This window comes from Malaya genurostris, chromosome 2 (genome assembly GCF_030247185.1).
Source record: "Malaya genurostris strain Urasoe2022 chromosome 2, Malgen_1.1, whole genome shotgun sequence".
NCBI classification, from domain to species: Eukaryota; Metazoa; Arthropoda; class Insecta; order Diptera; family Culicidae; genus Malaya; species Malaya genurostris.
Window position 1 is genome coordinate 281302206 of NC_080571.1, and position 27740 is coordinate 281329945.

Sequence of the window (27740 nt, forward strand, 5' to 3'; positions counted from 1 at the left end):
TTCTTATCTATTATAATATCATTATGATTCTAGAAAATGTAATAACCTAGCAAAATATCCTGGGATTTGTTGCAGGTTCCTGAAGCTAAAAATATGCAAGTAGCCGCTTGTGAAAATGTGTGTTTTGTTTTCTTTTTTCGTTGATATTTTTTTTTATGTTAGTATGTTAGTAATATATAGTAGTATTCAATAATGATAAAATATTATTCAAGTGTACAGTCTAAACGATTAATTTATTGGCTAGTTGGCATCTGGCAAATACTTTAAAATATATATTATTGATCATCTAACCTGTAACCTGAAAAAAAAAGATGCGCGGGATACTAGATGACGGGCGAATGTTTTATGTCATTTGGGCTTCGACAGCCGTCATTAAATCGATCCTGGCAATCGTATGATGATCATACCCAAATCGCCGTGCGAGCATTTGAAGTTTAAACTGTACACCAAATACCACACACCTCCATCAGCCAAGTGCAGACTGATCATCCCCAGGTTACCGTTTCTTGAGCGGGTCGCTCGTGTGGTTCCGGAGTTGCCGCAGCCGAAGATCGGGACGTACGGGAATATTAAAATTTCCAAGATCGAGTCAGTAAGCTGTGAGCAATCGGACGGGCTAGATCGCAAGTAGCCGCGTCGGAGTGTCGACCGACCGACCGAGAGACCGAGCGAGCGCGCAGAAGAAAGGAAAAGAAGTTTTGTGATCCTCGTCAATTCTCACCCATTGAGCTCTTCCTGCCACTTCGAGAATGAAGAAATTTTATATGTACTTCTCGACCAAAACTGCCTGACACTTGCCGACTCAAGAAAACACCAACGTTGCACTGCTGGATCCGACGGATAGAGCGTGAAGCCGAAAGTAGGAAAATTTCTGGCGCTGGTGGAAAACTGTGAACAGAAGATTGAGTTTTTTTTCAAGTTGATTATTATTAGTGAAGTTCCTAAATTAGTAAAATTTACGTTCGTCTTGGGGAGACCGTGGTGCAAAGCATAAGCCAAAAAAATTCACATTCAAGGTGTTATTATTGATATTTGGTATATTTTTAAATACTGGAAATTGTTGGATGTAGATTTGCGAGTGGACACCAACCCGGAGAAGCCTAACGAAATACGAAACCTGAAGCAATTAGTGAAGGTATCATCAAAAATCGAAAGTATCAAAAAAGTGTACAAGTGCTGTTGCGGGTGTAGGACGCTCGATCAAAGCTAGTGACGAGGACGAAGAGTTCAAATTTCGGCGGAAGGTGCAACGGCCTAAAGCTGGCCAAGGTTCACTGTTAGGAGTACCCGAGCGAGCCCTTGGTCTAGGGCCTCCGGGGCGGCCTTCAACATGGGCACCCCAGTGAAATGGTGAGAATTCGTCCAGCTGATGGTATTGCCGTTAATGTTTTACAATAGTGTGTTCAAATAACGATCTTCATTTTCAAATTATTCGAATGTAAAAGTATAACTTTACGTGACTGCTTAGTTGCAAGTGTAAACAAAAGTGCATGTGGAGTTCAGTAGAAATTTTTGGAGATCGAATTACGACTATGCAGCAGACGAGTTGGCAACTATACGGATAAGCGTAATTTACTTTTACATCACTCTGCAGTTCCTCGAAACGATTTTTGGATAATAAATATGGCCTTTGCAAAAGTGTTTTCAGTTCTGAATGCTATGCTATGGAAGAAGTTAGAACATGCTTCGATCACATTCTAACAAGAGCGTGAGCCTTGTTCCGATTGTGATCCGATCTGCGAACTGTTGACATGAAATACTGTACGTAATCGATTTTCGTTCATCAGAAATTTATGTGATCAGTTCAGGAAACAGATATTGAAAATTTTGACAGACGAAAGTTAAACTTTCGGTTTTAGATCAGGCAAAAAATTAATTTAATTTCATATCGTATGGTTTTTAACCACAAGAATATCGTATGCGAATCATAAGACCGTTTTATGAAGTCACGAAAATTGGAATTCCAATAAAAAGTCTTATGTAATTCATACGAAATTGCTCCTAAATTGTGCGAAATTTCTATGACAAACATAACTTCTCTCATATATTGTGGAATTTATAAATTGTTCGTATGAAAACTGTACTAGTGATAGATGAGATGTATATTGCAGTCATAAATATTATGATAGAGGTATATTTTTAAATTAATTTTTTGAAATGGTGGTTTTGGTGATTTTTTAGGCACGTCATAAGATTTGCCTTATGATTTTCACTTGTATCTTAACGTTTCGTCTTCGACCCGTCAGTACTCGTACATACCCAAGTAGCAAATGTAACTTATAGAAATCTCGAGATGTTTTACAATTGTTTTAGAATCGTTATTTAGTTATGGTCAGAAAGATTTTTAAATATATTAAAATCGGTTGTGGTACTTCTTACTGTTAAAGTTCTGCAAAGATTTACACATCGACATGTAAAAACGGAAGTAACTATAACATTTGTGCAACTCATTAAAAATCTAACTAACAGTTCGGCTGAAAAGTTCGTATCGTTTAATAGAAACACACATTTTTTTGCCAAAATTCGTTATTATTATTCAACATAATTGTCATCAGAGGCGATACAGCGATTATAGCGATCTTCCAACTTTTCGATACCATTTTTGTAGTACGATTTGTCCTTTGCCTCAAAATAGGCCTCAGTTTCAACGATTACCTCTTCATTGCTTCTAAATTTTTTACCAGCGAGCATTCTCTTGAGGTCTGAGAACAGGAAAAAGTCACTGGGGGCCAAATCTGGAGAATACGGTGGATGAGGGAGCAATTCGAAGCCCGATTCGTTCAATTTCAGCATGGTTTTTCGTTGTTGTTTTTGATCGATTGTGAGCTGACGCGGCACCCATTTTGCACAAAGCTTTCTCATATCAAAATATTCGTGAATAATATGTCCAACACGTTCCTTTGATATCTTTAGGGTGTCAGCTATCTCGATCAACTTCACTTTACGGTCATTGAAAATCATTTTGTAGATTTTTTTCACGTTTTCATCGGTAACAGCCTCTTTTGGACGTCCTCTGCGTTCATCGTCTTCTATGCTCATATGACCAGTACGAAATTTTGCAAACCACTTACGAATTGTTGCTTCGCCCGGTGCAAAGTCTGGATGACACTCATCAAGCCATTTTTTGGTATCGGTGGCACTTTTTTTCATCAAAAATTAGTGTTTCATCAACACACGAAATTCCTTTTTTTCCATTTTTTTCACAATAACAAAAGTAGCTTCACTCAAAATGCAATATCTCACAAACTAATAATCAGACAGCTGTCAAATTTATAAACGTATCTTTTGAAGGTTGGTACTAACTGAAAATGGTATGGATTGAATTCTAGTGGCGCCCTCTCATAGAAACTTATACGTTACATCTGTTAATGGCTATAAATCTTCTGTGGAAGTAAAAACTGTAAGCGAAATAATACTTTCTGCAAGGTAAAAAAAATGATTATCCGGATTGAGAACCATGCTGTAAAGATAAAGGCCGCCTCATAAATTTTTGGGTCACATGTGTTTTTCGCGTGAATATTCTTCGTTGTGTTAAGTTTTCATGAAACTATTTTAATGATCGTCGTTTCAAATGAATTGGTATAAAATCTTAAAACTATTCTTTTTAACTTAAACATGCTACAATCGATAAAGCATTCCATGAGATGTAGAAGTGAGTTCCTTTTCAAAGTTTTTTTCATTATTTATGGTACTTCCTGAAACGATATTCATAGAACAGCATAACAAAAAATAGTTCATATGTCCATGAATTAGTATTACGAATAAATTGAAATAGTTTTGAGTCCAACTTTGAAGATTTTTTGGTATCGTTATCTTCTATGACGGTTTAAATTTTAAAAACCTGTTATAATCCACCTAGTGGTGTAATGATGCCTTTCTCATATCAATCATACTATCATATAAAATACTGTGGTATTCTTCAAAATAATTTTCTTCGATTCTTTAAAGAATAACCGAAATCGGTTTGTTTGACCATCTACTGATAAAAACTATCAATTGGAAAAGATTTAGAATTTTTTTAGGTTTTTCCCTATTTTCAGTGATGGTATACAGTTTTTAACCCACTTTACCCTATATTTCCGGATCCGGAAGTCGGATCCGCATGAAATTCAGGAATTACGTATGGGACTACAGGACCTTTCATTTGAACCTATGTTTGTGAAAATCGGTCGTGCCATCTATGAGAAAAGTTTGAACACATATTTTCTTTTTTTTGCACATTTTACCCCATAACTTCCGAACCGGAATTCGGATCCAAATAATATTCAGGAATTTTTTATGGGACCTCAAGACCTTTCATTTGCATCTAAGTTTGTGAAAATCGGCTCAGCCATCTCCGAGAAAAGTTAGTGCATTTATTTTCACAATTTTTTGCACATTTTACCCCATAATCCCGGAACCGGAAGTCGGATCCAAATAATATTCAGGAATTTTGTATGGGACCACAAGACTTTTCATTTGAATCTAAGTTTGTGAAACTCGGTTCAGCCATCTCCGAGAAAAGTTAGTGCAAAAAAACGTTACATACACACATACGCACATACGCACATACACACACACACATACACACACAGCCATTTTGCGTACTCGACGAACTGAGTCGAATGGTATGGTTTCTATATGAGAAAGGCAAAACTCATCACCCTGTAATTTCAAAATTGGAGTCGGAATCAGATAAAGTTCACCAATTTTGTATGGGACCATAAGTTTATTGTAATTTGAATTTTTGTTTATTAAATTCGCTTTGGTCTTCTGTTAGCTTCTATATTCCTGATACTTTCGGAAACGGAATTCGGAGATTGGTGTAGGCGAGGTCAATTACATTCGCCTTATGGATAGTTAACCATTTCATTAGATTCGACAGTGTAGCCGTTTTAGAGAAATCGTAGTGCGTTTCAAATAAAATTTTTGTGTATCTTCCGGGACCGAAAACCGAATACCGGTAAAACTGACATAAGTTTATTTGGTCATCGGGTCTCAAAACCTGATAAACCCGATAAATTTATGTGAAATTTTTATACTGGCCACCCTGTATCTCCTGAACTGGAAGTCGGATCTGATTATTAAACAAGCAGTTTTTATGAGACCTTGAGACCTTTTATTTGAATATTAGATGGACGAAATCCGTTCAGTCATCTACGAGCAAAATGAGTGACATTATTTTAATTTCATTACATATATCATCCTGTAGTCCCGGAAAAAAGCAAAGTCCTGGCATTACATTCCTTTTGTGGAATTTGGCCTTTCTGTTTCAACAGACTTCGCAGCCGATTCTTAGTGTACAGAATCATTGCATGGCTAGAGTACTATGGATCCTACTGACACTAAGAATCCTTCCAGGTCGGGGCTCGAACATACGACAACTGGCTTGTAAGACCAGCGTCCTATGCATTGAACCGCCAACCCGGACGCGGAACCAGAAGTCGAATCCAAATGAAATTCAGAAACTTTATATGGGAGCATAGGACTATTCATATGAGTCTAAGTTTGTTGAAATCAGTTAAGCCATCTCCGTAAAAAAATAATGAAATTATTTTTCACACATAAATTTGCTTATCTCGACGAACTTCTTCGAATGGTATGAAGGTGTAAGAAGTTGTGTTCTTTCAGCAATTAAAGCCTGCTTCATTTAGAATTGGAACAAACTTTTGCTCGTATTGTGGCGCTCATGGTGGACGGATTTGAAAGTTCTTGGCGCCCAAGTGTCGGGAATTCTGTCAGCTTCACGTATGTTTGTTTATATTCCGCAATTGTGCACAGTTATTTGTAAAATCCATTGTGTTCTGCATCTAGGCTAGCTAAAACTGTCAAGAAATACCGTATGGCGCGTTATCAAACGGTATAAGGAAACATTGATGACAAATTGGAAGCCTCAAGCCAATCGTCGGAGTGGAACTGTCGACCGGAAACTGCGTGGTAAGATTTTGAAGACGATTAAGAGGAATCCTAATCTGTCGGACCATGATTTAGAAAATTCGGTGCTGTATCGTGAGAAAAACTCGACTCCGGGAAGGAATCAAGTCGTATCGAGCTAGCAAAGATCCAAATCGGACCATAAAACAAAATAGTGTGGTCGGAAACTATATGACCAGGTGCTGACCAAGTTCGACGGGTGTCTTCTGATGGACGATAAAACCTATGTCAAGGCTGACTTCGGGCAAATCCCAGGTCAATAATTTTACTTGTCAACGGCCCGAGGGAATGTTCCATCCAAATTTAAATTTGTTTTTGTCGACAAATTTGCAATAAAATTTATGATTTGGCAGGGCATTTGCAGCTATAGCAAAAAAACCAAAGTTTTCGTTACAAATAAGACAATGATATCGGAACTATACCAAAAAGAGTGTCTCCAAAAACGAATTTTGCCATTCATTTGATCCCACGACCATCCCGTAATGTTTTGGCCAGATTTGGCAAGCTGTCATTACAGCAAAGCCGTTCAAGAACTGTATGCAGAGAAAGGGGTCCAGTTTGTTCCGAAAAACCTTAACCCACCCAACTGCCCCCAGTTCCGGCCTATTGTGAAATACTGGGCAATCATGAAGAGGAGACTCAAGGCAAAGGAAAAGGTTGTCAAAGACATCAATCAGATGACGACCTGGTGGAATAAGATAGCTAAAACGATGAACGAAGAAGGTGTGCGCCGCCTAATGAGCCGTGTTACAGGGAAAATTCGAGAATTCCTTCGAAACCGTGACGAATAATTTTATCCGCATTTTTTCTTAAAAGTATGAAGAAAACGCTACATTTGTATAAAAAAAGATCTTGAATTCAATAATAAATAACTGAAATACAGGCAATTGTCTTTGTTCCAATTCTATCTGAAGCAAGCTTTATTGTTGCAAGCAGTATACAGTTTGTTACATAAGAGCGTGGTCATTATTGTGACTAATACTTTTGAATATTGTTTTATTAGATCAAAAACTTGCATGAAAATACATTAATAGCAAGTCCAATCCCCTTCAGCGTTAATAATGGCTTGACACCTTCGAGGCATACTTGGAGCGAGATTTTGCGCGTCTTCTTCTGAAAACGACCTCCAAATTTGTGAATTCGGCGAGCAAGCTGTTTCAAATTGTGTGATCGGTTTTTCCCAAGCTTCATCTTCATTTGAGCCCAAACGTTCTCAATTGGATTGGTATCGGGCGGCTGAGAGGACCAATCCAAGGTCACGACACCATTTTGCTCCTTTGCCCATTCAAGACGTTTTTGCACATGTTTTTCACTCAACATCGGTTTTGGCAAAGTACTTCGAAATTTCAAATTATTTGCGAACAGTTTCGTACAATATATTTGCACGTTTTTTGGTCAATTTCGAAACACCTTCGCGTAAAGTTAATGTCGGATTCTTCAAAACAGGTCAACAAATTTTCGTCTTTTTCCGACAATACACCGACATAGCCGTGATTTGGAAAATCGTCGGGATTTTTCATCTCTTTAAAACGATTCACCCACTTACTCACAAACTGTTTCGACCTTTGCATGTATTTTGCCGCGGCAACTTGGGTCATTTTGGGACCTTTCGGGTGCGTGCACCTAACATACTGCATCGAAGCGCGAAGCGTACGCGGTACTCATTTTGGAAAAAAAACGCTGAAATCGAATTGTAAACAATAGTCAGCTGATTTATTCTCGCATTGCACCAAGGACAATACTGCCCTCTGTGTTAAAAGAAATATATCACACCATTCCACTTTACCGATCGCAAGTAATAGTGACCACGCTCTCATGTAACAGACTGTAAATCAATGTAAATATGAAATTGTTTTAAATTTGAAAATACTGCCATCTTTCTAATACATATGTCATGTTCGAACGATTATGTTGTCAAAAACAAACCGTGCTAAAATCGAAATGTCATGAAAAAGGGTGAGTCTTTTAGGTGCTAAGAAACAATTGCATAAAACAATATTGAAAATCGTGTTTCATTTTGCTCCAAAACATCGCTTTATCATCAAGCGCATGAAACTCCTACTACAGGAATAAGGCAAAAAGTTGCTTATACAATAATAACGATATCTCCGTTAAAAATGAACAGATTTCAATCAATCTATGGCTTGTTGGATAGCTATTATCGTGCGAAATCTAAGTCTAAGAACGTATTTTGTTTTCATGGTTAATTGTGACAGATATTGTCAAAAAACTGAAAATTTTACCATAGAACTTCGCTCAACTCAAAAAGTAAACATCCTATCACAAAACCATTCAATAGCGTTCATAGTGACAGGGATACCTTTCATTTGCGACTTGTTTGATCAAAATCGTTTCAGTCATCTCCGAGATCTCAACCTCTTTATTTACAACACACACCCGGGCATTTGCTCAGTTCGTCGAGCTGAATCAATTGGTATATGAAACAGTCAATATTTTTTGTCAAATCATATGGAATATTAACTGAATTAGCAATAATTGAGATGATGATTGGAAAATGATCGCTACCTTGTAAATCAGGAAATACTTTCCAGGTGCAATCTAGTCGAATTGAAGTCGAGCAAAGAGATAAATCTAATGGTCTTGGGATACGTGTCATGCTACCCATATTTAATACCGTCATGCTAAAATCGTCGCAAATAAAGGGTGATTTTTTAAGAGCTTGAGAACTTTTTTAAACAATAAAACGCATAAAATTTGCAAAATCTCATCGGTTCTTTATTTTAAACGTTAGATTGGTACATGACATTTACTTTTTGAAGATAATTTCATTTAAATGTTGACCGCGGCTGCGTCTTAGGTGGTCCATTCGGAAAGTCCAATTTTGGGCAACTTTTTCGAGCATTTCGGCCGGAATAGCCCGAATTTCTTCGGAAATGTTGTCTTCCAAAGCTGGAATAGTTACTGGCTTATTTCTGTAGACTTTAGACTTGACGTAGCCCCACAAAAAATAGTCTAAAGGCGTCAAATCGCATGATCTTGGTGGCCAACTTACCGGTCCATTTCTTGAGATGAATTGTTCTCCGAAGTTTTCCCTCAAAATGGCTATAGAATCGCGAGCTGTGTGGCATGTAGCGCCATCTTGTTGAAACCACATGTCAACCAAGTTCAGTTCTTCCATTTTTGGCAACAAAAAGTTTGTTAGCATCGAACGATAGCGATCGCCATTCACTGTAACGTTGCGTCCAACAGCATCTTTGAAAAAATACGGTCCAATGATTCCACCAGCGTACAAACCACACCAAACAGTGCATTTTTCGGGATGCATGGGCAGTTCTTGAACGGCTTCTGGTTGCTCTTCACTCCAAATGCGGCAATTTTGCTTATTTACGTAGCCATTCAACCAGAAATGAGCCTCATCGCTGAACAAAATTTGTCGATAAAAAAGCGGATTTTCCGAAGGGACCACCTAAGACGCAGCCACGGTCAACATTTAAATGAAATTATCTTCAAAAAGTAAATGTCATGTACCAATCTAACGTTTAAAATAAAGAACCGATGAGATTTTGCAAATTTTATGCGTTTTATTGTTTAAAAAAGTTCTCAAGCTCTTAAAAAATCACCCTTTATTATATTTAAGATGATTGCTATCATTGTAAACGGAACCCTACATCATTCCGTGCGAATTGAAATCTTCCAGAATCAATCGTGGAGTTGGGAGGGCTCCGACCATTTCATTAAGCTGTCGCTGTCCAACTTGAGCTCTTGGAGGAATATATACCGAATCAATGCAAATGTCTTTTCCTTTAATGTTTATTTGACAAGCAACAACTTCTATACTAAAAATCGAAGGAATGTTTAATCTATAAAAGGAACAACATTTCTTAATTCCTAACAGCAGTCCGCCATACGGAGAGTCTCTATCGAGACGTATGATGTTAAAGCCATTAAAATTTAAGGCTATGTTTGATGTAAGCCATGTTTCGCACAAAGCAAATACATCACATTTTTGACTATGCAACAAAACTTTAAATGAATAAAGTTTTGGCATGATGCTTCGACAATTCCACTGCAGGACAGTGATTAAGTCATTTGCGACGGATGATAAATTATCCATCAAATGATACAAAACCTAAGAGAACTGGCCATTGAGCTGACAACTGTTTCAAAAAAGTTCTAGATATTGAAAGGAATGCCGTTATGATGGTCTTGAGAGGTTCAGCAATATTGAATGCTGCGAAAATCCATTCTACAATTTCCGAAAACTTCAGTAATCCTGATGGTGGCTGTAAAATGGAGCCCACTGGATTATTGTCTTTTATTGTGCTAGTTCCTGGATTGGTTTGCGAATTTGACAAACCAGTAGGCACAGTTTTTGGTTTTAAAATTGGTTTTTTAGATTTGACACGAGGATCTTATTTTGAAGCTGTAACTTTAGGTGTCTTTTTAGGTAATTTAGAGGAGGACTTCCTCCTCTTAACAGAACCTTGAGGAGTGACTTCACTATTTTCTTCAGAGTCAGATTCCTCTGGCTCTGGATTTGAAAAACCGTTTTCTGTTTGACATCAATAATTGTTTTAAGCATTTTTGCATATGTGCTTTTAAAGAAAGCTTCATTTTGTCATTACGCAACCTAAATGCAGCGTTTACTGGAAGATTATGAGGACTCTCCCCACAATAGACACATTTTTGAATATCTTCATCGCAAAAATTATTCTTTTGAGGCCCTTGACATTTTATACATTTAGACTTATTACTACAATAAGTAGCTGTATGTCCGAATTTTTTACAGTTCGTGCAATTCATAACATTTGGTATGAAAAGCTGAACAGGAAGGCGAACTCTATCGATGTGGACATGGCTAGGCAATGCAGATCCGGCAAATGTTACTCGAAACGAATCTGAGGGACGATAAGACTTTTTAGAATCTGAGTACAATTGCTTGCACTCGAGTATCTTAACTCCCTCAAGCATGGAGTTTTTGAAACGACCAACTCCATTTTTAAGTGAATCATCGGCTGTCAGACTTGCTTAAGTGACAACACCGGCAATTTCCACCTCCTTCGATGGAATGTAAACTCTATATTCAACAGCAAATAATTTACAGGTTACAATTTCGTTCGTCTGTTTCAAATCGTTAACAACAACTCGAATTTTATCTCTATTACCATTAGAGATTTTTACAACTTCAGAGAAATGTGATGTCAACTCCTTTGTAATTTGCATCAAATTTAATGCCTTTTCTTTGTGTCGAAAATAGACTATCCATGGCCCAGTGGTACCCTCTGGATCTGCTATCTCAGTTGCTCTGCCGTCGTTGTGGTCACCACTGAACTTGGTGTGCTGCCTGTACCTGACCCCAGATACAGTGCTATTGCTCTTGGTGACGATCAAATGTGATGCTTGCAGTATAGCACCTCACGATATATACGAGGTCTGTTCAAAAAGTTCCCGGAATTTTTTAATTGCGCGCGTCTGGAGAGTCCGGTGGTCAAAATTTTTTTATTGTGTTGGTACATATGTCCCTAATGTATGGTGAAATTTTCAGCTGTATTCATTGTTTACATTCTGTCTTGTAGCGGCTGGTGTAGACGTGTTTTTTTGAGCTCGGCGATTTTTGTTAGTTTAAACAATGGAAGAATTGAAGAGTCAAAGAATTTGTATTAAATTTTGCGTGCGAAATGTTACAGAGAGTCTGCTATGAAAAAAACAAGTGTTTACGAGTGGTATAAGCGTTTCCAAGATGGCCGCGAAGACGTTGAAGACGACGAACGCTCCGGTCGACCCAGCACGTCAATAATCGATGAAAATGTGGGAAAAGTGGAAAAAATGATTATGTATGATCGCCGAATCACTATTAGAGAAGTTGCTGATGAAGTTGGCATATCAGTTGGCTCATGCCATCATATTTTTTCAAATGTTTTGGGCATGAAACGAGTGGCAGCAAAATTCATCGTTGCTTATTCGTGATTTTTTGGCTAAAAACAAGACTTTAATCATGCCCCAACCTCCTTATTCACCAGATATCGCTCCGTGTGATTTTTTCCTGTTCCCAAAGTTGAAGAGACCCATGAAAGGACAGCGTTTTTCATCGATTGAAGAGATAAAGGCAGAATCGCTGAGAGTACTACAGAGCATTACAAAAAGTGACTATCAGGGGTGTTTCGAAGACTGGAAAAAACGCTGGCATAAGTGTATTATATCTAGGGGGGATTACTTTGAAGGGGGACCATATAGATGTAGACGAATAAATAAATATTTTTTTAGAAAAATGAGAATTCCGGGTACTTTTTGAACAGACCTCGTATATCGTCTCTTTCGATCATACGCAGCGTACAAATTCTGGTATATGAGCACTGGGTTGCTTTAGCACCTCTGTGTCTTTGCACTCCTTCGTCTTCGCACCTTTATGCGATGGCACCTCTGTGACTCGTCACTTCTATGCTCTCGCACCTCTGTGCGTATGAACGGGATGGCCATCGTTGCTAGCTCTCAAGTCGGGAAACGCCCCGAATATTGCCTTGGAGATTAGCACCAGCAGTTTTAACTACCTGCAGCCGTTAACTCACGAACCAGTATTATCGAAACACAACCTCTTCGCTTGAATGGTTTTTACTGAATGATCTTGAACGCAGTTGACGATGATATAATAGTAACGATAGTGTTTCACAATTATTTAACTATTTATCAAATTAAAATTTGTTGAGAGAGTTTTAAAATTGCATTTTTGATGTCATCATGTTTAGTCGTGCCTCGCACACAACTCTGGCGTCAAATCACACGAACACGGTTGCAGGGATGCCAGGTTCACAGATTAATCTGTGTTTCACAGATTTTCAACTTTCTGCACAGATTTCTGAAAAAGATCACAGATTTTCATAAATTCTGAAATTAATCACAGATTTTTACAGATTTTTGAAATCGATTACAGTTCAGCATCAAAAAGTACAGATCATCATTGTAGAGATTTTTGCACTATAAACAGTATTAATTGAACACTGAGCGTTGTTCTGGAGTTAACCAATTCATGATTATTTACCAAACAATACTGAGAAGAGACGTCACTTTACACTGTCAAAACAACTTTCCGACAATAGAGTAATCCCTATTGAAAAAACAAACCTCCTAAAAATATCCGTTAGTATCTAAACGCTGTTTTCGAATTTCAGCATTTATTGCATGTCGGAAAAGCTGCCACTCAGATCCGCAAAAGCTGGAAAAGGCATGCTTAAAGTAAGACTACTCACTGCTGCAACATTGTCCCCTTATTAATTTTTATTCTTCGTCATATCAGCAGGCACCCGAGTAGTATCCTCTAGAGCAGGGGTTCCCAAAGTGGTCGATATAGACCCCTTGGGGTCGATATCCTTTTTGCGGGGGTCGACGTAAACCAAAACTTATTATGGGGGTCGACGAGGTCTAGAAATCGACCTCCTATTGCGTGATATAAGTTGTTATTTAAAATATTCAAGGTAAAAAATTGTGTTTATTTGACCATCCGCAGAAATTGGTAAGTATTTTACATTAATGATAAAAAAGCAAGAAATTGAATTTTCAAAGAAATTTGCCAATGGGGTCTGAGGCCTAAGTTAATTTTAGTAAAGGGGTCCATGACCCAAAATAGTTTGGGAACCCCTGCTCTAGAGATACCTACCGGAATACTGGTAATAAACATTACAGTTTCTAGCACTACAGTTTCTTTTGACTGGAGCGTGATCCATATGTTGCAATGAAAATTCAAGCTTGCTATGTTCCTTTTTTATTCATACGTCCCAATATGTGTCAAAATCATGAGGAAACGAACCGAAATTTGATAGAAAATATCCTATTTCTAAAATGAAACATGATGTAAATTTTTTTTCAGTGCATGCTTCATCTTAGTAGACCGGTTGTTTACAGAATTGACATGCATTCTGCTCATTCTTGTAACAAACACTTCGTACCTTCCTTTTCGACCTTCTGGTAACTGCGGTGGAGGGCAAGACATCCAAGACATCGTTCAAAAGGATTTATCATCATCTTCGACACTGTGAACGTCTTTATTGACCGGAGCGAATGTTATTGCATCACGTTTGCATACAAACTGTACATTCACTGAAATACAAAATTTGTTGAATTGTATCTCGAATACAGTCTTTACGTCGAGGTACATTTAATCGTTCAATAAGGTTTCTATTTTATTTGCTGTAAGTTTAATGTTACAGCACTTGAAATAAATATAGATTGAATTTGATGAAATCCGATGGAAACGTAGTATTATATTATTTTTTATTGTGCCTGGTTGATTTATCTCTGAATATTAATTTCAGGAAAATAAAATCAAGATCGTGACTGTAAAACTGCCATACATTTTCAATTTATAGAAGCATATCAAATACTTCATAGTTCCTTGATTAGAGGCCCTTTCAAGAAGGAAGAACATTCAGATTTACAGTTAAATGACGCATCGAGTCCAGACTTTTGCCATGTACAAATTTATAGTATTTAGTATACACATGCCTAATGCTATGAAGTGTGTTCTTTGTGTGTTTCACGTTATGAATTGAGCAGTTTTAGTTCTGCTTTAAATTTATGCTAAAAAATTGAAATGGAAAATTTTTGCGTTGGGATTGATCTATTTGAGCCGGAGATATAAAAGAGAATTGCGCTTCGAAGGGTCGTATAAGTCTACTGTTTGCACTTTGAAGACAACGATTTCTCCAGAAGGCCGAAAGAAGACGAATAACTGGTGACTGTGCTGCATGTGGAGCAAAGCAGTCGTATCCATTTTTAAAAGGTTTGAAATTGGATACCGCATAAGTTGAAGTCTAGATATAGGAAAGAAGTCAAGTCAAATTTTTAGATGGCCTAACCGATCAGAGAACTGTTTTATTCTCTATGTTATACTAGTTAATACACTAACAATCCCTTGGTTTCTTTAAAAAATCGAAGAGAAACATTTTGAATAGAATATTACAGTATTATATATGAGAAAGGCATCATTACACCACTAGGTGGATTAAAACAGGTTTTATTAAATCATTGTAACTCGAAAACAATCGACAGGGGTATAGCGTCATGAATAAGTCGAAGCAGCACACTTGGGTTCGATTCCCAACCACGACACAGGGTCAGTAAGTTTTTCTGGCCCGAAAAGGCAAATGGAATAAATAGACGTGCGAGATCAGTGTAGTATGTGTTCTGTTGAATTTGTTTTCGCAGATATAGGACTGTAAAAGTGAATGCCGTAATAACCAAGTACAGCGAAGCCTGCTTGGGTTCCGTCTAGTCAAGTAGATTTTCTATTCATGTGTTTTCATATGCAGGGTAGTTTAACTGATAAAACAATTTCCCCGGTTAGGAGTTAGCAACGGATTCGAGTCCCGCCTCTGCGGTAACATTTCGCGGTTCTCATTACATTATTGCATTCGTATGTCAGTTTTTTCAATCTGTTTTCCCCGCTAGATACTGACCATACAGGGTCCGGCACTCGATGTGTAACCAATTAAAAAGGCCATAAATTCAGTTTGGAAAATTACTTTTACTTAATTCAAAGTACAAAATGTGTAAAACTAATACAAAATTCAGAACCAATTCACTTTTGCTCGATATGACCACCTTTTGCCTTGACTTGATAACTTGAGAGAGCGAAGGAGTTGCTTCGTTTGGCCGAATGTGACTTGCAGGTATTTTGGCCCACTCGCGGACAATAACTTTTTTCAGCGCCTCAAGACTGGTGTATCTTTTAGTTCGGACTTTGCTCTCCAAAATGGCCCAAAGAGAATAATCCATTGGATTCGCATCTGGTGAATTCGAGAGCCATTGTGTGGACGTGATGAAGTTCGAAACGTTGTTTTTCAGCCATTCTTGGTTCACTCGAGCTTTGTGGGACGGTGCCGAGTCCTGCTGAAACGTCCATGGTCTGCCACTGAGATGTTTGTCTGCCCACGGCTTCAAAGCAACCTCCAGAATACTTTCCAGATAATATGTCGCATTTACCTTGACGCCAGGCTCGATGAAAACGATTGGAGAGCGCCCATCTGCGGTTACAGCGGCCCAAACCATTATCTGTTGCGGGTGCTGCCTCCTGGTGGCCAATCGATGACTCAAATTCTCGTATGAACGGTCGGTCAAGTAAACCCTATCGTTTTGAGAGTTTACGAATTGCTCAATTGGAAAAATTTTCTCGTCAGAAAATACAATGTTCGGAAATTGACTGCTTTCGGCCAAACGAAGCAACTTCTTCGCTCTCTCAAGTCATCAAGTCAAGGCAAAAGGTGGTCATATCGAGCAAAAGTGAATTGATTCTGAATTTTGTATTATTTTTACACATTTTGTACTTTGAATTAGGTAAAAGTAATTTTCCAAACTGAATTTATGGCCTTTTTAATTGGTTACACTTCGAGTGCCGGACCCTGTATTTAAAATTAGTTCAAGACGGCTCTACTATGTACGTTGATATGGTCCAAAAACACCGAAGTTATGCAAGATCGCGTTGGGGTACACAGAAAGAAATAATGAATTTTACACGACATGTAAATCAATAGTATAAATGGAACAGACATGAGCTGAATTGGAAGCTCGATTGAAAACCATCATCAATGCAAAACTAAATTGAATTACATTAAATTTTCAATTAATAGAACTGTATCTTTTCATTCATGCTTAATTTTGCGATTAAATTATATTGAAACGTACAGAATTGTAAAGCAACTGCTCCAAATATGTGCATGAAAATAAATATAAATTCACAAAATATTTTCTATCTGTGTAAGTAGGTTTCGACATTTGGGGTATTCGATTCAAAAAGCTAAAAATATATTTGTGAACAGTTCTGGAACAGTCTGAAATGTGCAAAATTTACTAAAACGCTTCAATATAAATAAACTAATCATTTGGCCAACCATTCCCGTGGGTAATGGAACCGGTCACAAGACTGTCGAAAAGACTTTTTTGAAAAGACTTGAACACATTTCAGTTTTTTTTTTGATCGAATACCCTAAATCACAAGACAAAATCGAGTTACCACAACATGATCTGGAATAACTCTAGTGTTTTTAGACCATATCAACATCGATAAACACAGAATAAATTTGAGAATACCAGGGCTGACATTATGCATCTCGAATCGAGTTGCTCGAAACGATTATTTTTGAAGTCGATTCGACTGAACTGAGGCATTATGTATCGCTTTCGACCTCGTGATCGAGATCCTAACAATGTGGTACTAGATTTCGACTGACGCTGCTCCACTCAGGCAAAAAATTTATGGAATTTCATAATGATGTCGTATGGTTTTTAGCCACAAGAATATTATATGCGAATCATAAGATTGCCTTATGAAGTCACGAAAATTGGAATTCCAATAGAACGCCTTATGAAATTCATACGAAATTTTTAGGAACATTGTGCGAAATTTCAATGACAAACATAACTTCTCTCATATACTGTGGAATTCATAAGTTGTTCGTATGAAAACTATAATAGTGATAGATGAGATGTATACTGCAGAGGTATATTTTTCATATTAATCTTCTGAAATGGTGATTTTAGTGATTTTTGATGCATCATAAGATTTGCCTTATGATTTTCACTACTCAATTTGCCTGAGTGTCGAACTGTCATAACCAGAGATGCCATTTATACAGATTTATCTGTATTATACAGATTTTTACATGCGCATACAGATTTAATACAGAGTACAAATTTCTTACAGATTTCTTAAATTTAATACAGATTTATACAGATTTCATCAAAAGTATTATGGAAATAATTAAACTATCTATTAGTATTTGAGCTATCTATTAGTATTTGATTGCAATGACCAGATAAACGTTTAGGAATCAACGTACAAATCACTTTTTAAAATATATATTTTTGTGCAGATATTTAAAGAAGAACACTGAAATCCATTTATATTAAAATTTGTAACTAAATTGAACTTAAAAGTTAGTTAGTCATGAAACATTATTGCCAGACTGACAGTTGTATTTCCTGACTTGACGTTGCATATTGGGTTTTGGAAATCCATCTCAACTTATGAAGTGAACATTTTCAAATTAGACAAGCATATGTTGTTGATAGGAAAAAACTATAAAATTTCGTCGATGAATATAATATAAGATATGAAATTTAATCTACCACTCTATAGCCATAATCTATTGGAATAACACCTTTTAACATAATTGCATAGTAGAAATTTCATTTTATTAGCGAATACAGATAAATACAGATATTTTATACGAATCAATACAGATTTTCTATGAAAATATCTGGCATCTCTGGTCATAACATACATAGGTAAACAAACCCATATAAAGGGTGATTTTTTAAGAGCTTGAGAACTTTTTTAAACAATAAAACGCATAAAATTTGCAAAATCTCATCGGTTCTTTATTTTAAACGTTAGATTGGTACATGACATTTACTTTTTGAAGATAATTTCATTTAAATGTTGACCGCGGCTGCGTCTTAGGTGGTCCATTCGGAAAGTCTAATTTTGGGCAACTTTTTCGAGCATTTCGGCCGGAATAGCCCGAATTTCTTCGGAAATGTTGTCTTCCAAAGCTGGAATAGTTACTGGCTTATTTCTGTAGACTTTAGACTTGACGTAGCCCCACAAAAAATAGTCTAAAGGCGTCAAATCGCATGATCTTGGTGGCCAACTTACCGGTCCATTTCTTGAGATGAATTGTTCTCCGAAGTTTTCCCTCAAAATGGCCATAGAATCGCGAGCTGTGTGGCATGTAGCGCCATCTTGTTGAAACCACATGTCTACCAAGTTCAGTTCTTCCATTTTTGGCAACAAAAAGTTTGTTAGCATCGAACGATAGCGATCGCCATTCACTGTAACGTTGCGTCCAACAGCATCTTTGAAAAAATACGGTCCAATGATTCCACCAGCGTACAAACCACACCAAACAGTGCATTTTTCGGGATGCATGGGCAGTTCTTGAACGGCTTCTGGTTGCTCTTCACTCCAAATGCTGCAATTTTGCTTATTTACGTAGCCATTCAACCAGAAATGAGCCTCATCGCTGAACAAAATTTGTCGATAAAAAAGCGGATTTTCCGAATGGACCACCTAAGACGCAGCCGCGGTCAACATTTAAATGAAATTATCTTCAAAAAGTAAATGTCATGTACCAATCTAACGTTTAAAATAAAGAACCGATGAGATTTTGCAAATTTTATGCGTTTTATTGTTTAAAAAAGTTCTCAAGCTCTTAAAAAATCACCCTTTACATTGCAATCATGAAAAAAATTAAACTGAATTATTGTTCGAGTATTTTCGATTACATTTATTCAGTTCAAGTACTGAAAAGAAGCAAACTGTTTGTAATACTGCGGTTTTAAGTTGCCGCACGAAATTAACATGAACACATTTCTGAAATTTAAATCAAGAAGCAGATTCGTTTCCACTCCATTTGAAAACGTAAAGAATTTTTTCAAGCGTGTTCTTGTACACAATTTATCGATGAACTTTTGAAATTATAATAAAAAAAAATCTGTATTTTTCATGTATTGTTTCAAGTCTAATACAATTTACGTCATCCATATGTGTAGTTTTAATCAAAGGTTTTTAGGTTTTGCTGCTTTCTTTGTAGTATTTTATCATATTTATTAGGAGCTAATATACCAGGATTTATATATTCTTTGTAGTCTTCATAATCTATTTAGGTACTATTGAAGAGTCAAATGCTAATAGCACGAGATTGTGATACTTTTGGAATATTCTAAATACTTTCAAGGTGTTTGGACAAATTTTTTAATTAACTTAACTTGAGTTAGATATATGGGTAAAAACATTATTTGCTCATTGTTATCGAGCGAATAAGCTTTTTCCTACAATTCGTTTGAGCGACGTTTTCATTCCACAGGATTTTATTACAAACTACAGTTACTGGACATAGGTTAGTTTCGACTTACTTTTGTTATTTTAAGTAAACACCACGTAGCTTTCAATTAATATGCTTTCTAAACATTTCGACTTGTACATAATATGCCAAACACACAATATATATATATATGTATATATATATATATATATATATATATATATATATATATATATATATATATATATATATATATATATATATATATATATATATATAACGATATACAAAACAATGCATTAAAATAAAGATTATCAATACTAATATGTTTATGAAAATCTAAGATGTTATCGATAACTACCTAAATAAAAAAGAAACGTATTCGAAAACTCATAGTCGATAGTAATAAGGCTTTCGACCATTTCTTATCGAGTTCAGTCGTTTACGAGCTCGATTGTTTTGGTTCCATAATGCCAAAACTTCTCGATAATCTAATACTTCTTCGAGTGAAGTCGAACGAAGCTCGATGATCGACTTCGAATCGAGAACCATAATACGAAACGTGGTCGATTCGATAAAATTTCAGTCGAATCGAGATACATAATGCCACCCCAGATTTTTTTGACACCAAATGCATCAAGATCAATTTTTTTCAGAAGTTTTAAATTTTTCAAAAAAAATAGATGAAAATCCCAACCCGAGTGTTTGAGTTTAGAAAAAGTGAGTGCTAAGGTAGTGTTCGATTTTGGCATCCTGTCACCAAATGAGGCTGATGTTAAGCTGGTTATGAGACAACAATGTTGTTTTGATATCAAGAGACTTCAACCTTCCGATCCTCAAACTCAATCATTTGGAATTAAAGAGTCATTACTATTTGACTTCATGCTTACCAGTTCAAATCACCGGAAGCCAACTGTAGTTTCCATCGTGTTTTGCAAAATAACTTTTTTCAGTGTTAATCTAGTTGCCTAATTACGATTTATCTCTATTTTTAGGTTAATAACGACCACGCTTCTTGTATGGTTCGGACAGCATACATATGCGGTAAAAAAAAAAACAAACTGAAACTCGCGTTAAAATCTTCGCTTACTAATCATAGCTTTTTTCGATTTCGTTTAACCGTAGCAATTTTGGCAAGACTTGACAGGAGGCGTTGGATTATTCAACCGTAACGATAAAGGCTACGACCGATCCGAACAGCCTTACATCGACCCTAGCTATAATTTGATCGATACCGTCAGTGGTGCGCAAGGCCCTGCGAATAAGACCTGCAAAGGTGGCGGATGCTGTACGCCTAAATGTTTCGCACAAAAAGGTAACAGAGGATTTCCTGGTGCACCGGGACTGCCGGGTCCGAAAGGAATGCAAGGTTTCAATGGCACCGAAGGTTTGCCAGGCAGTAAGGGTTCCAAAGGTGAACCTGGTCCTATGGGACCAATAGGTATTAAAGGTGACCGAGGACGTATCGGTGTTCCTGGATATCCTGGTGTTCCAGGAACAAACGGGTTGCCTGGTGCGACAGGTGCTCCTGGTATTCCCGGAGTAGATGGATGTAACGGAACCGATGGACTTGCTGGTCTCCCCGGTTTGAAAGGTGAGCCAGGTCCACGAGGATACCCTGGTCTTCGAGGCGACAAAGGAGACAAAGGTGAAGCGGCTAGAGATCCCGAAAACTACAACAAAGGCCAAAAAGGTGAGCCTGGACGAGACGGTGCTGAAGGACTTCAGGGTCGACAAGGCGAATCAGGCGAACGAGGGTATGAAGGAAGACCAGGCCAACCAGGTATTCCAGGTCCTTCCGGTCCGAAAGGCGATAAAGGTATCAAGGGTTTTTGCATAAAGGGTGATAAAGGTGAAAAGGGTGAGAAAGGAGTGGAAATCGGTTCATTAGAACGAAGTGAAACCGTAACGGGACCCCAAGGACAAAAAGGTGATAAGGGTACTGATGGTTTCCCTGGTATTCCTGGAGATAAAGGGCAGGCAGGAGACCGCGGACCGGCTGGCGATAGAGGTTTGAAGGGTGAAAAGGGTTTACCTGGTCAACCTGGTCCGAGAGTACGTTAACAAAGCATTCATAGCAAATGAATTACTAAATGTATTCTCTATTTTTAGGGCCGTGATGGTAACTTTGGACCAGTGGGCTCAGCTGGACAGAAAGGTGATCGAGGCGGGGAGGGATTGCATGGTTTGAAAGGTAATCCAGGTCCTAAGGGTGATCCAGGAAAAGATGGTTATCCTGGCCTCCAAGGTATTCCCGGACCTCCAGGGCCTCCCGGAGGTGGTGAAGGGCGTCCAGGTGCACCAGGTCCGAAAGGTCCCCGTGGATATCCAGGCCCTCAGGGTCCCAAAGGTATAGATGGGTTCCCAGGAGATCCAGGACCACGCGGTCAGACAGGTCCTAAAGGTGGGCAAGGCATACCTGGCCGACCAGGTCCGGAAGGTTTCCCGGGTGAGAAGGGAGAAAAGGGAGAATCAGGAGCAACTGGATTAGCAGGACCTCCCGGTCCTCGAGGATTCCCTGGAGCATCCGGACCGGAAGGATTGCGAGGCGAGCCAGGAGAACCTGGTACAGGTTTCCCTGGTCAGAAAGGAAATGCAGGAATGGCAGGGTAATGAAATTCATAGATAATCGACTCAGCATGTGTATATACTTTTTTTTATAAAATTCTAACTTCAGATTTCCTGGTTTGAAAGGACAAAAAGGAGAACGAGGTTTCAAAGGACTAATGGGAGCTCCTGGTGATGCAAAGGAAGGTCGACCAGGTCTACCAGGTAGATCAGGACGTGACGGAGAGAAGGGTGAGGCTGGCAGACCAGGCTTGCCGGGAAGCAAAGGAGAACGAGGTGAAAAGGGAGATATTGGAGGACGATGCTCAGATTGTCGACCAGGAATGAAAGGAGAGAAAGGAGAACGTGGATACGATGGTCCTCCAGGACGTCAGGGTACTCCTGGAGCTGCAGGTGAACGGGGTTATCCCGGAGAGCTAGGAGAACTAGGAAGCCCCGGATTACGTGGCGCTCCTGGTATCAAAGGTGAAGCAGGTATTCCTGGTCTTCCGGGTCCAGTTGGAGAACGTGGTGAATCAGCTATATTGGATTTAGATCAAATCAAAACTGATAAGGGCGAAAAGGGAGAACGAGGAGAGTTAGGAGCTCCAGGTGTGAAAGGAGAACGTGGAAATTTCGGACCTCGCGGTCCAATTGGACCTAAAGGAGATTTTGGACCCAAGGGAGACAAAGGAAGACCAGGCGAACCTGGAATTGATGGTACACCTGGTGCTCCTGGACGAGATGGAACACCTGGTAAACCTGGAGAATCGATTCGAGGAGAGCCAGGTCTTAAAGGAAATTCGGGTTACACGGGAGAAAAAGGAGATAAAGGTTTTGCTGGTCTAAAAGGTGAACCAGGCAGATGTTCCAGTATTCCACCGAATCTAGAAGCAGCTGTGAAAGGTCCTCCAGGTGAACGAGGTGAAAAGGGATTTAGTGGAGCACCTGGTCCTCAAGGTGAAAAAGGAGATAAAGGAGACCGCGGTCTAACTGGAAGGGAAGGTCAACCAGGGCCACCAGGTCCTTCCGGTCCTGTTGGGGCTCGTGGTCTAACAGGTGCACGTGGCGATAAAGGTAACACAGGTCCAATGGGATTCCCAGGAAACCCCGGCAAAGATGGGATTACAGGTTTCCCTGGATTACCCGGACCAAAGGGTACTAAAGGTGATCCTGGTCTTTCTATGGTTGGTCCTCCTGGTCCAAAAGGTAACCCAGGTTTGAGGGGTCCCAAAGGTGATCGTGGTAGCTCTGGAGAACGAGGTGATACAGGACCACCTGGTATGGTTGGTTATCCGGGTGAGAAGGGAGACGCGGGCATAGCAGGTATTTCAGGCTTACCAGGACCAGTAGGTCCAAAAGGAGAACCAGGTCCTGTAGGACCTACTGGGCATCCAGGAGCACCCGGTCGACCAGGTATTGATGGTGTGAAGGGTTTACCGGGTTTGAAGGGTGATGTTGGTGCCCCTGGTGTAATAGGATGGCCTGGCCAAAAAGGTGATACGGGTCCTCCAGGTATAGACGGTTCAAAAGGATTCCAAGGACGTAAAGGTATTCAAGGCATACCTGGCACAGTTGGATTACCTGGTCTAGTAGGACAAAAGGGTGAACCTGGTGAAAAGGGTGACAAGGGCCCAATTGGTCCAACTGGTCCGACTGGTTTACGTGGTCTGCCTGGAGCACCTGGACTCAAAGGAGATAGAGGACCTTTTGGACCGCCTGGATTAGATGGATTAACAGGTCTTCCGGGAGAAAAAGGTGACCGGGGTTACACGGGTACTCCAGGTCTTCCCGGGGAACCAGGTGAATCGTCTGAAAAAGGTCAAAAAGGTGAACCAGGTGCCCCTGGACTAAGAGGTATTGATGGTAGACCTGGTTTGAACGGAATTCCTGGTCAAAAAGGAGATGGTGGACTTCCTGGTTATGGACGACCTGGGCCCCCAGGTGATAAGGGAGAACGTGGCAATGATGGTCTTGATGGACTTCCAGGAATAAATGGCCAAAAAGGTGATTCTGGTGTTACTGGTTTCCCTGGAATCAAGGGTGATAAAGGTAATGCTGGACTACCAGGTATTCCTGGCTCTCCAGGAATGGATGGTGCACCAGGTCCTGAAGGAGTTCCTGGATTACGTGGACTTGATGGCGAGAAAGGTTCTAAAGGTGAAGCTGGTCGCATTGGAGAAAGAGGTGATCGGGGTGAAAAGGGAGACTTAGGTCCACCTGGCCCTCCAGGATACATGGGACTGAAGGGTGAGCGAGGCGTCCCTGGAGAACGAGGAGCGCCTGCTACCGTTCAAGACATTAAAGGTGATAAAGGTGAACCAGGACTCCCCGGCCCTGTCGGTATGCCCGGAAAAGTGGGTTCTCCCGGATTGGTTGGTGAAATGGGTCTGAAAGGATTACAAGGCATACCTGGTCAGCCCGGATTCCCAGGGCCACCAGGGTTGAATGGATTGCCTGGCATGAAAGGTGATCTGGGACTTCCAGGAGAGAAAGGTGAACCATGCCCCGTGGTTAAGGGTGAAAAGGGTCTCCCTGGACGACCTGGTAAAAATGGTCGTGATGGTGGTCCTGGACCAGCTGGCGAAAAAGGTGACAAGGGACTTCCAGGTTTACGTGGTCCAGAAGGACCTTCTGGATTACCTGGTCCTCTTGGAAGACAAGGTGAAAAAGGAGACCGAGGTGACTCAGGCATTGAAGGACGTCCGGGTAAAGATGGTTTCCCGGGACCCCCAGGACCAAAGGGTGAACGAGGATTCATAGGAGAAAAGGGTAATCCCGGACCACCAGGCTTCCCTGGACCACAAGGGGAAAAAGGTGACAGAGGTCGTGATGGTCGCGATGGATTTAATGGTCCTCAAGGTGCTAAAGGTGACCGCGGTCCACAAGGTCCTGAAGGTATAGCCGGTTTAGTTGGAATGATCGGCGAGAAAGGAGACAAAGGTTTGAGAGGTTCATCAGGTCTCGATGGAGCCCCTGGTGAAAAAGGGCAGAAAGGTGAGACACCAATTTTACCACCACAACGACGAGGTCCACCCGGTCCACCTGGTTTCGATGGTCCAAAGGGTGACAAAGGATTGCCTGGTCTACAAGGACCGCCAGGAATTCCAGGCGCTGTTGGGGCTCCGGGTGAAGTCGGTTTGCGTGGACTTGAGGGTGCTCGTGGTCTCCAAGGTATTCGGGGTGAAATCGGTCTAGAGGGTCGCCCTGGACGTGATGGTTTACCTGGCACCCCAGGAAACAAAGGTGACCAAGGTGCGGCTTGTTTACCTGCTCCTGATTATCTCACTGGAATACTACTGGTCAAACACAGTCAGTCGGAAGAGATTCCAAATTGTGAACCTGGTCACGTAAAACTTTGGGATGGTTATTCTTTGCTGTACGTCGATGGAAATGACTATCCCCATAATCAGGACTTAGGATCTGCCGGGTCATGTGTTCGCAAATTTTCTACATTACCGATTTTGGCTTGCGGTCAAAATAATGTTTGTAATTATGCTTCGCGAAACGATCGGACATTCTGGTTATCTACCTCCGCTCCGATTCCTATGATGCCCGTTAGCGAGCACGAAATGCGTCCTTACATTTCCAGATGTACAGTTTGTGAAGCACCATCTAACGTGATAGCCGTGCACAGTCAGACACTGGCAATTCCAGACTGTCCTAATGGCTGGGACGGTCTGTGGATCGGGTACAGTTTCTTAATGGTATGCACAATAGTTTTATCTAACGGAAGATTATTCTAAACGAAACGTTTTTTCTGTTTCAGCACACTGCCGTTGGTCACGGGGGAGGAGGACAAGCCTTGTCAGGACCTGGATCCTGTCTAGAAGATTTCCGAGCCACACCGTTCATTGAGTGTAACGGTGGTAAAGGTCATTGTCACTACTATGAGACACAGACGTCCTTCTGGCTCGTTTCACTCGAAGACCACCAACAATTCCAACGGCCTCAACAGCAGACCCTGAAGGCGGGCAATTTGCTCTCAAGAATATCGAGATGTCAGGTGTGTTCTCGTGCTTAGGTTTTCTATCTCTAGCAAAAGCACACACGGCGAAATCAAATCCTAAATTTTAATTTATGCAACAACAAGAACAACAACAACAACAAGGTGCCTTCCTAAGTTATTTCTAAAAGAGAGTAAGAACTTGCTAGGGACTTTAAAGTTAAGTAATGCTAGAGAATAAAGTAAATGAAAAGTCCGAAAAGAAACCAAATATATGTAAAAACTGAGAGTGTGTAAGTAAGTTGTAATTCCTGATGCTTTTTTATAAAAAAAAGGTATGCAATAATATAAGGCATTGTTAGTCTCTAATAGTAATTACTTTGATTACAAAAAAGAAAACGTTAAACTGCCTTTTGGAAGTACTGCAACAAAGACCGCCAATTTCTCAAGAAACCTCCCTGCAACGAATTTAGTTAGCGAATAACGTCTTGTATGCCTTTTCTTAATAAATAATATTACCAGTGCCCTTTGTGATTGGTTTCTATTTTTTAATCGACGGATAATAATCTATGTATCAATAGTATTTTAATGTTCCATTTTATTTCAAACTCAATGAGTAGATGCGAATGGCGACACTTGATCCTTCTACAGCGAAATCATGCAACAGTAATGTGTTTTGTATAGGCTATTATCATTAATCCGACAAGATAAAAATATTGATGTTAAAATTGAAAATCTTTGTACCCCAATTGAGGATATATCTAAACTTTTCTACAAAAATTGATGATAGAAATCATTCGGGAAGTTATTCACCGGGATCAAGTGTTCATAGTTTTCCATATAGCTGCCACTTTAAAGGATCGATGTGTTCATGGAAAGGGAAATCAAATTATAGTGTAGAGAATCGGATACGGATTTTTCGACGGGTTTGTGCGTTAACTTTACGTTCACATGTTTAACAACCAATTAGAGTGCCATTAGAGAACAGCTCGTTAAACAATTTTTATGACATTAGCCATATTATCGACTACTGAGAGATGAATTGCAACGCAACGTACTCCGACTAAAGCGCATTTTATAAACTGTACATTTCCGCTTTTTATATTACGCTAAGTGTTATAACCAAGTATCTCCGCTATCTTATGTTTCCATTCAGTGTCGCAAAATCGTTACAGTCGAAATAAAACTCTTAAAAATAAACGAAACACGTGTTTCACTACCAAAGTCAATCATATTTCAACCAACAAGCAACGTACTCGACACAAAGTTTAGTTTATAGATGATTGAGGTCGAATAGTGAACTTTCAACTCAGTTAAGACACATGAGCTTCAATCGAGTTAAGTGTACACGAATACTTTCATTCTGAGGATCATACATCTGGAAAAAATAATTTTCTTTTTGCAGAATACAATAACTGCCTTCTGAAAAGAAAATTTCCATAATGTATGCCAAAGATTTCCAATCAACAGATCCGAGACTCTAGATCAACGTTCGATTTCTCATTCAGTAAATTGGGTTCGATAGGCTACATCATTTATAATTCGTAATTAGGCATATT

At 39.4% G+C, this 27740-nt stretch overlaps 1 protein-coding gene across 1 annotated transcript; it reads left to right on the top strand.

Annotated features, from left to right (window-relative positions):
• Positions 1–607: 607 nt before the first annotated feature.
• LOC131430291 (collagen alpha-1(IV) chain) lies at positions 608–27386 on the top strand. Its single transcript, XM_058595150.1, has 6 exons — positions 608–1350; positions 20684–20732; positions 20814–21743; positions 21801–22297; positions 22366–25942; positions 26005–27386. The coding sequence occupies exons 1-6, from the start codon at positions 1331–1333 to the stop codon at positions 26257–26259; spliced, it is 5328 nt and encodes a 1775-aa protein (XP_058451133.1). The 5' UTR covers positions 608–1330; the 3' UTR covers positions 26260–27386.
• The last annotated feature ends 354 nt before the right edge of the window (positions 27387–27740 follow it).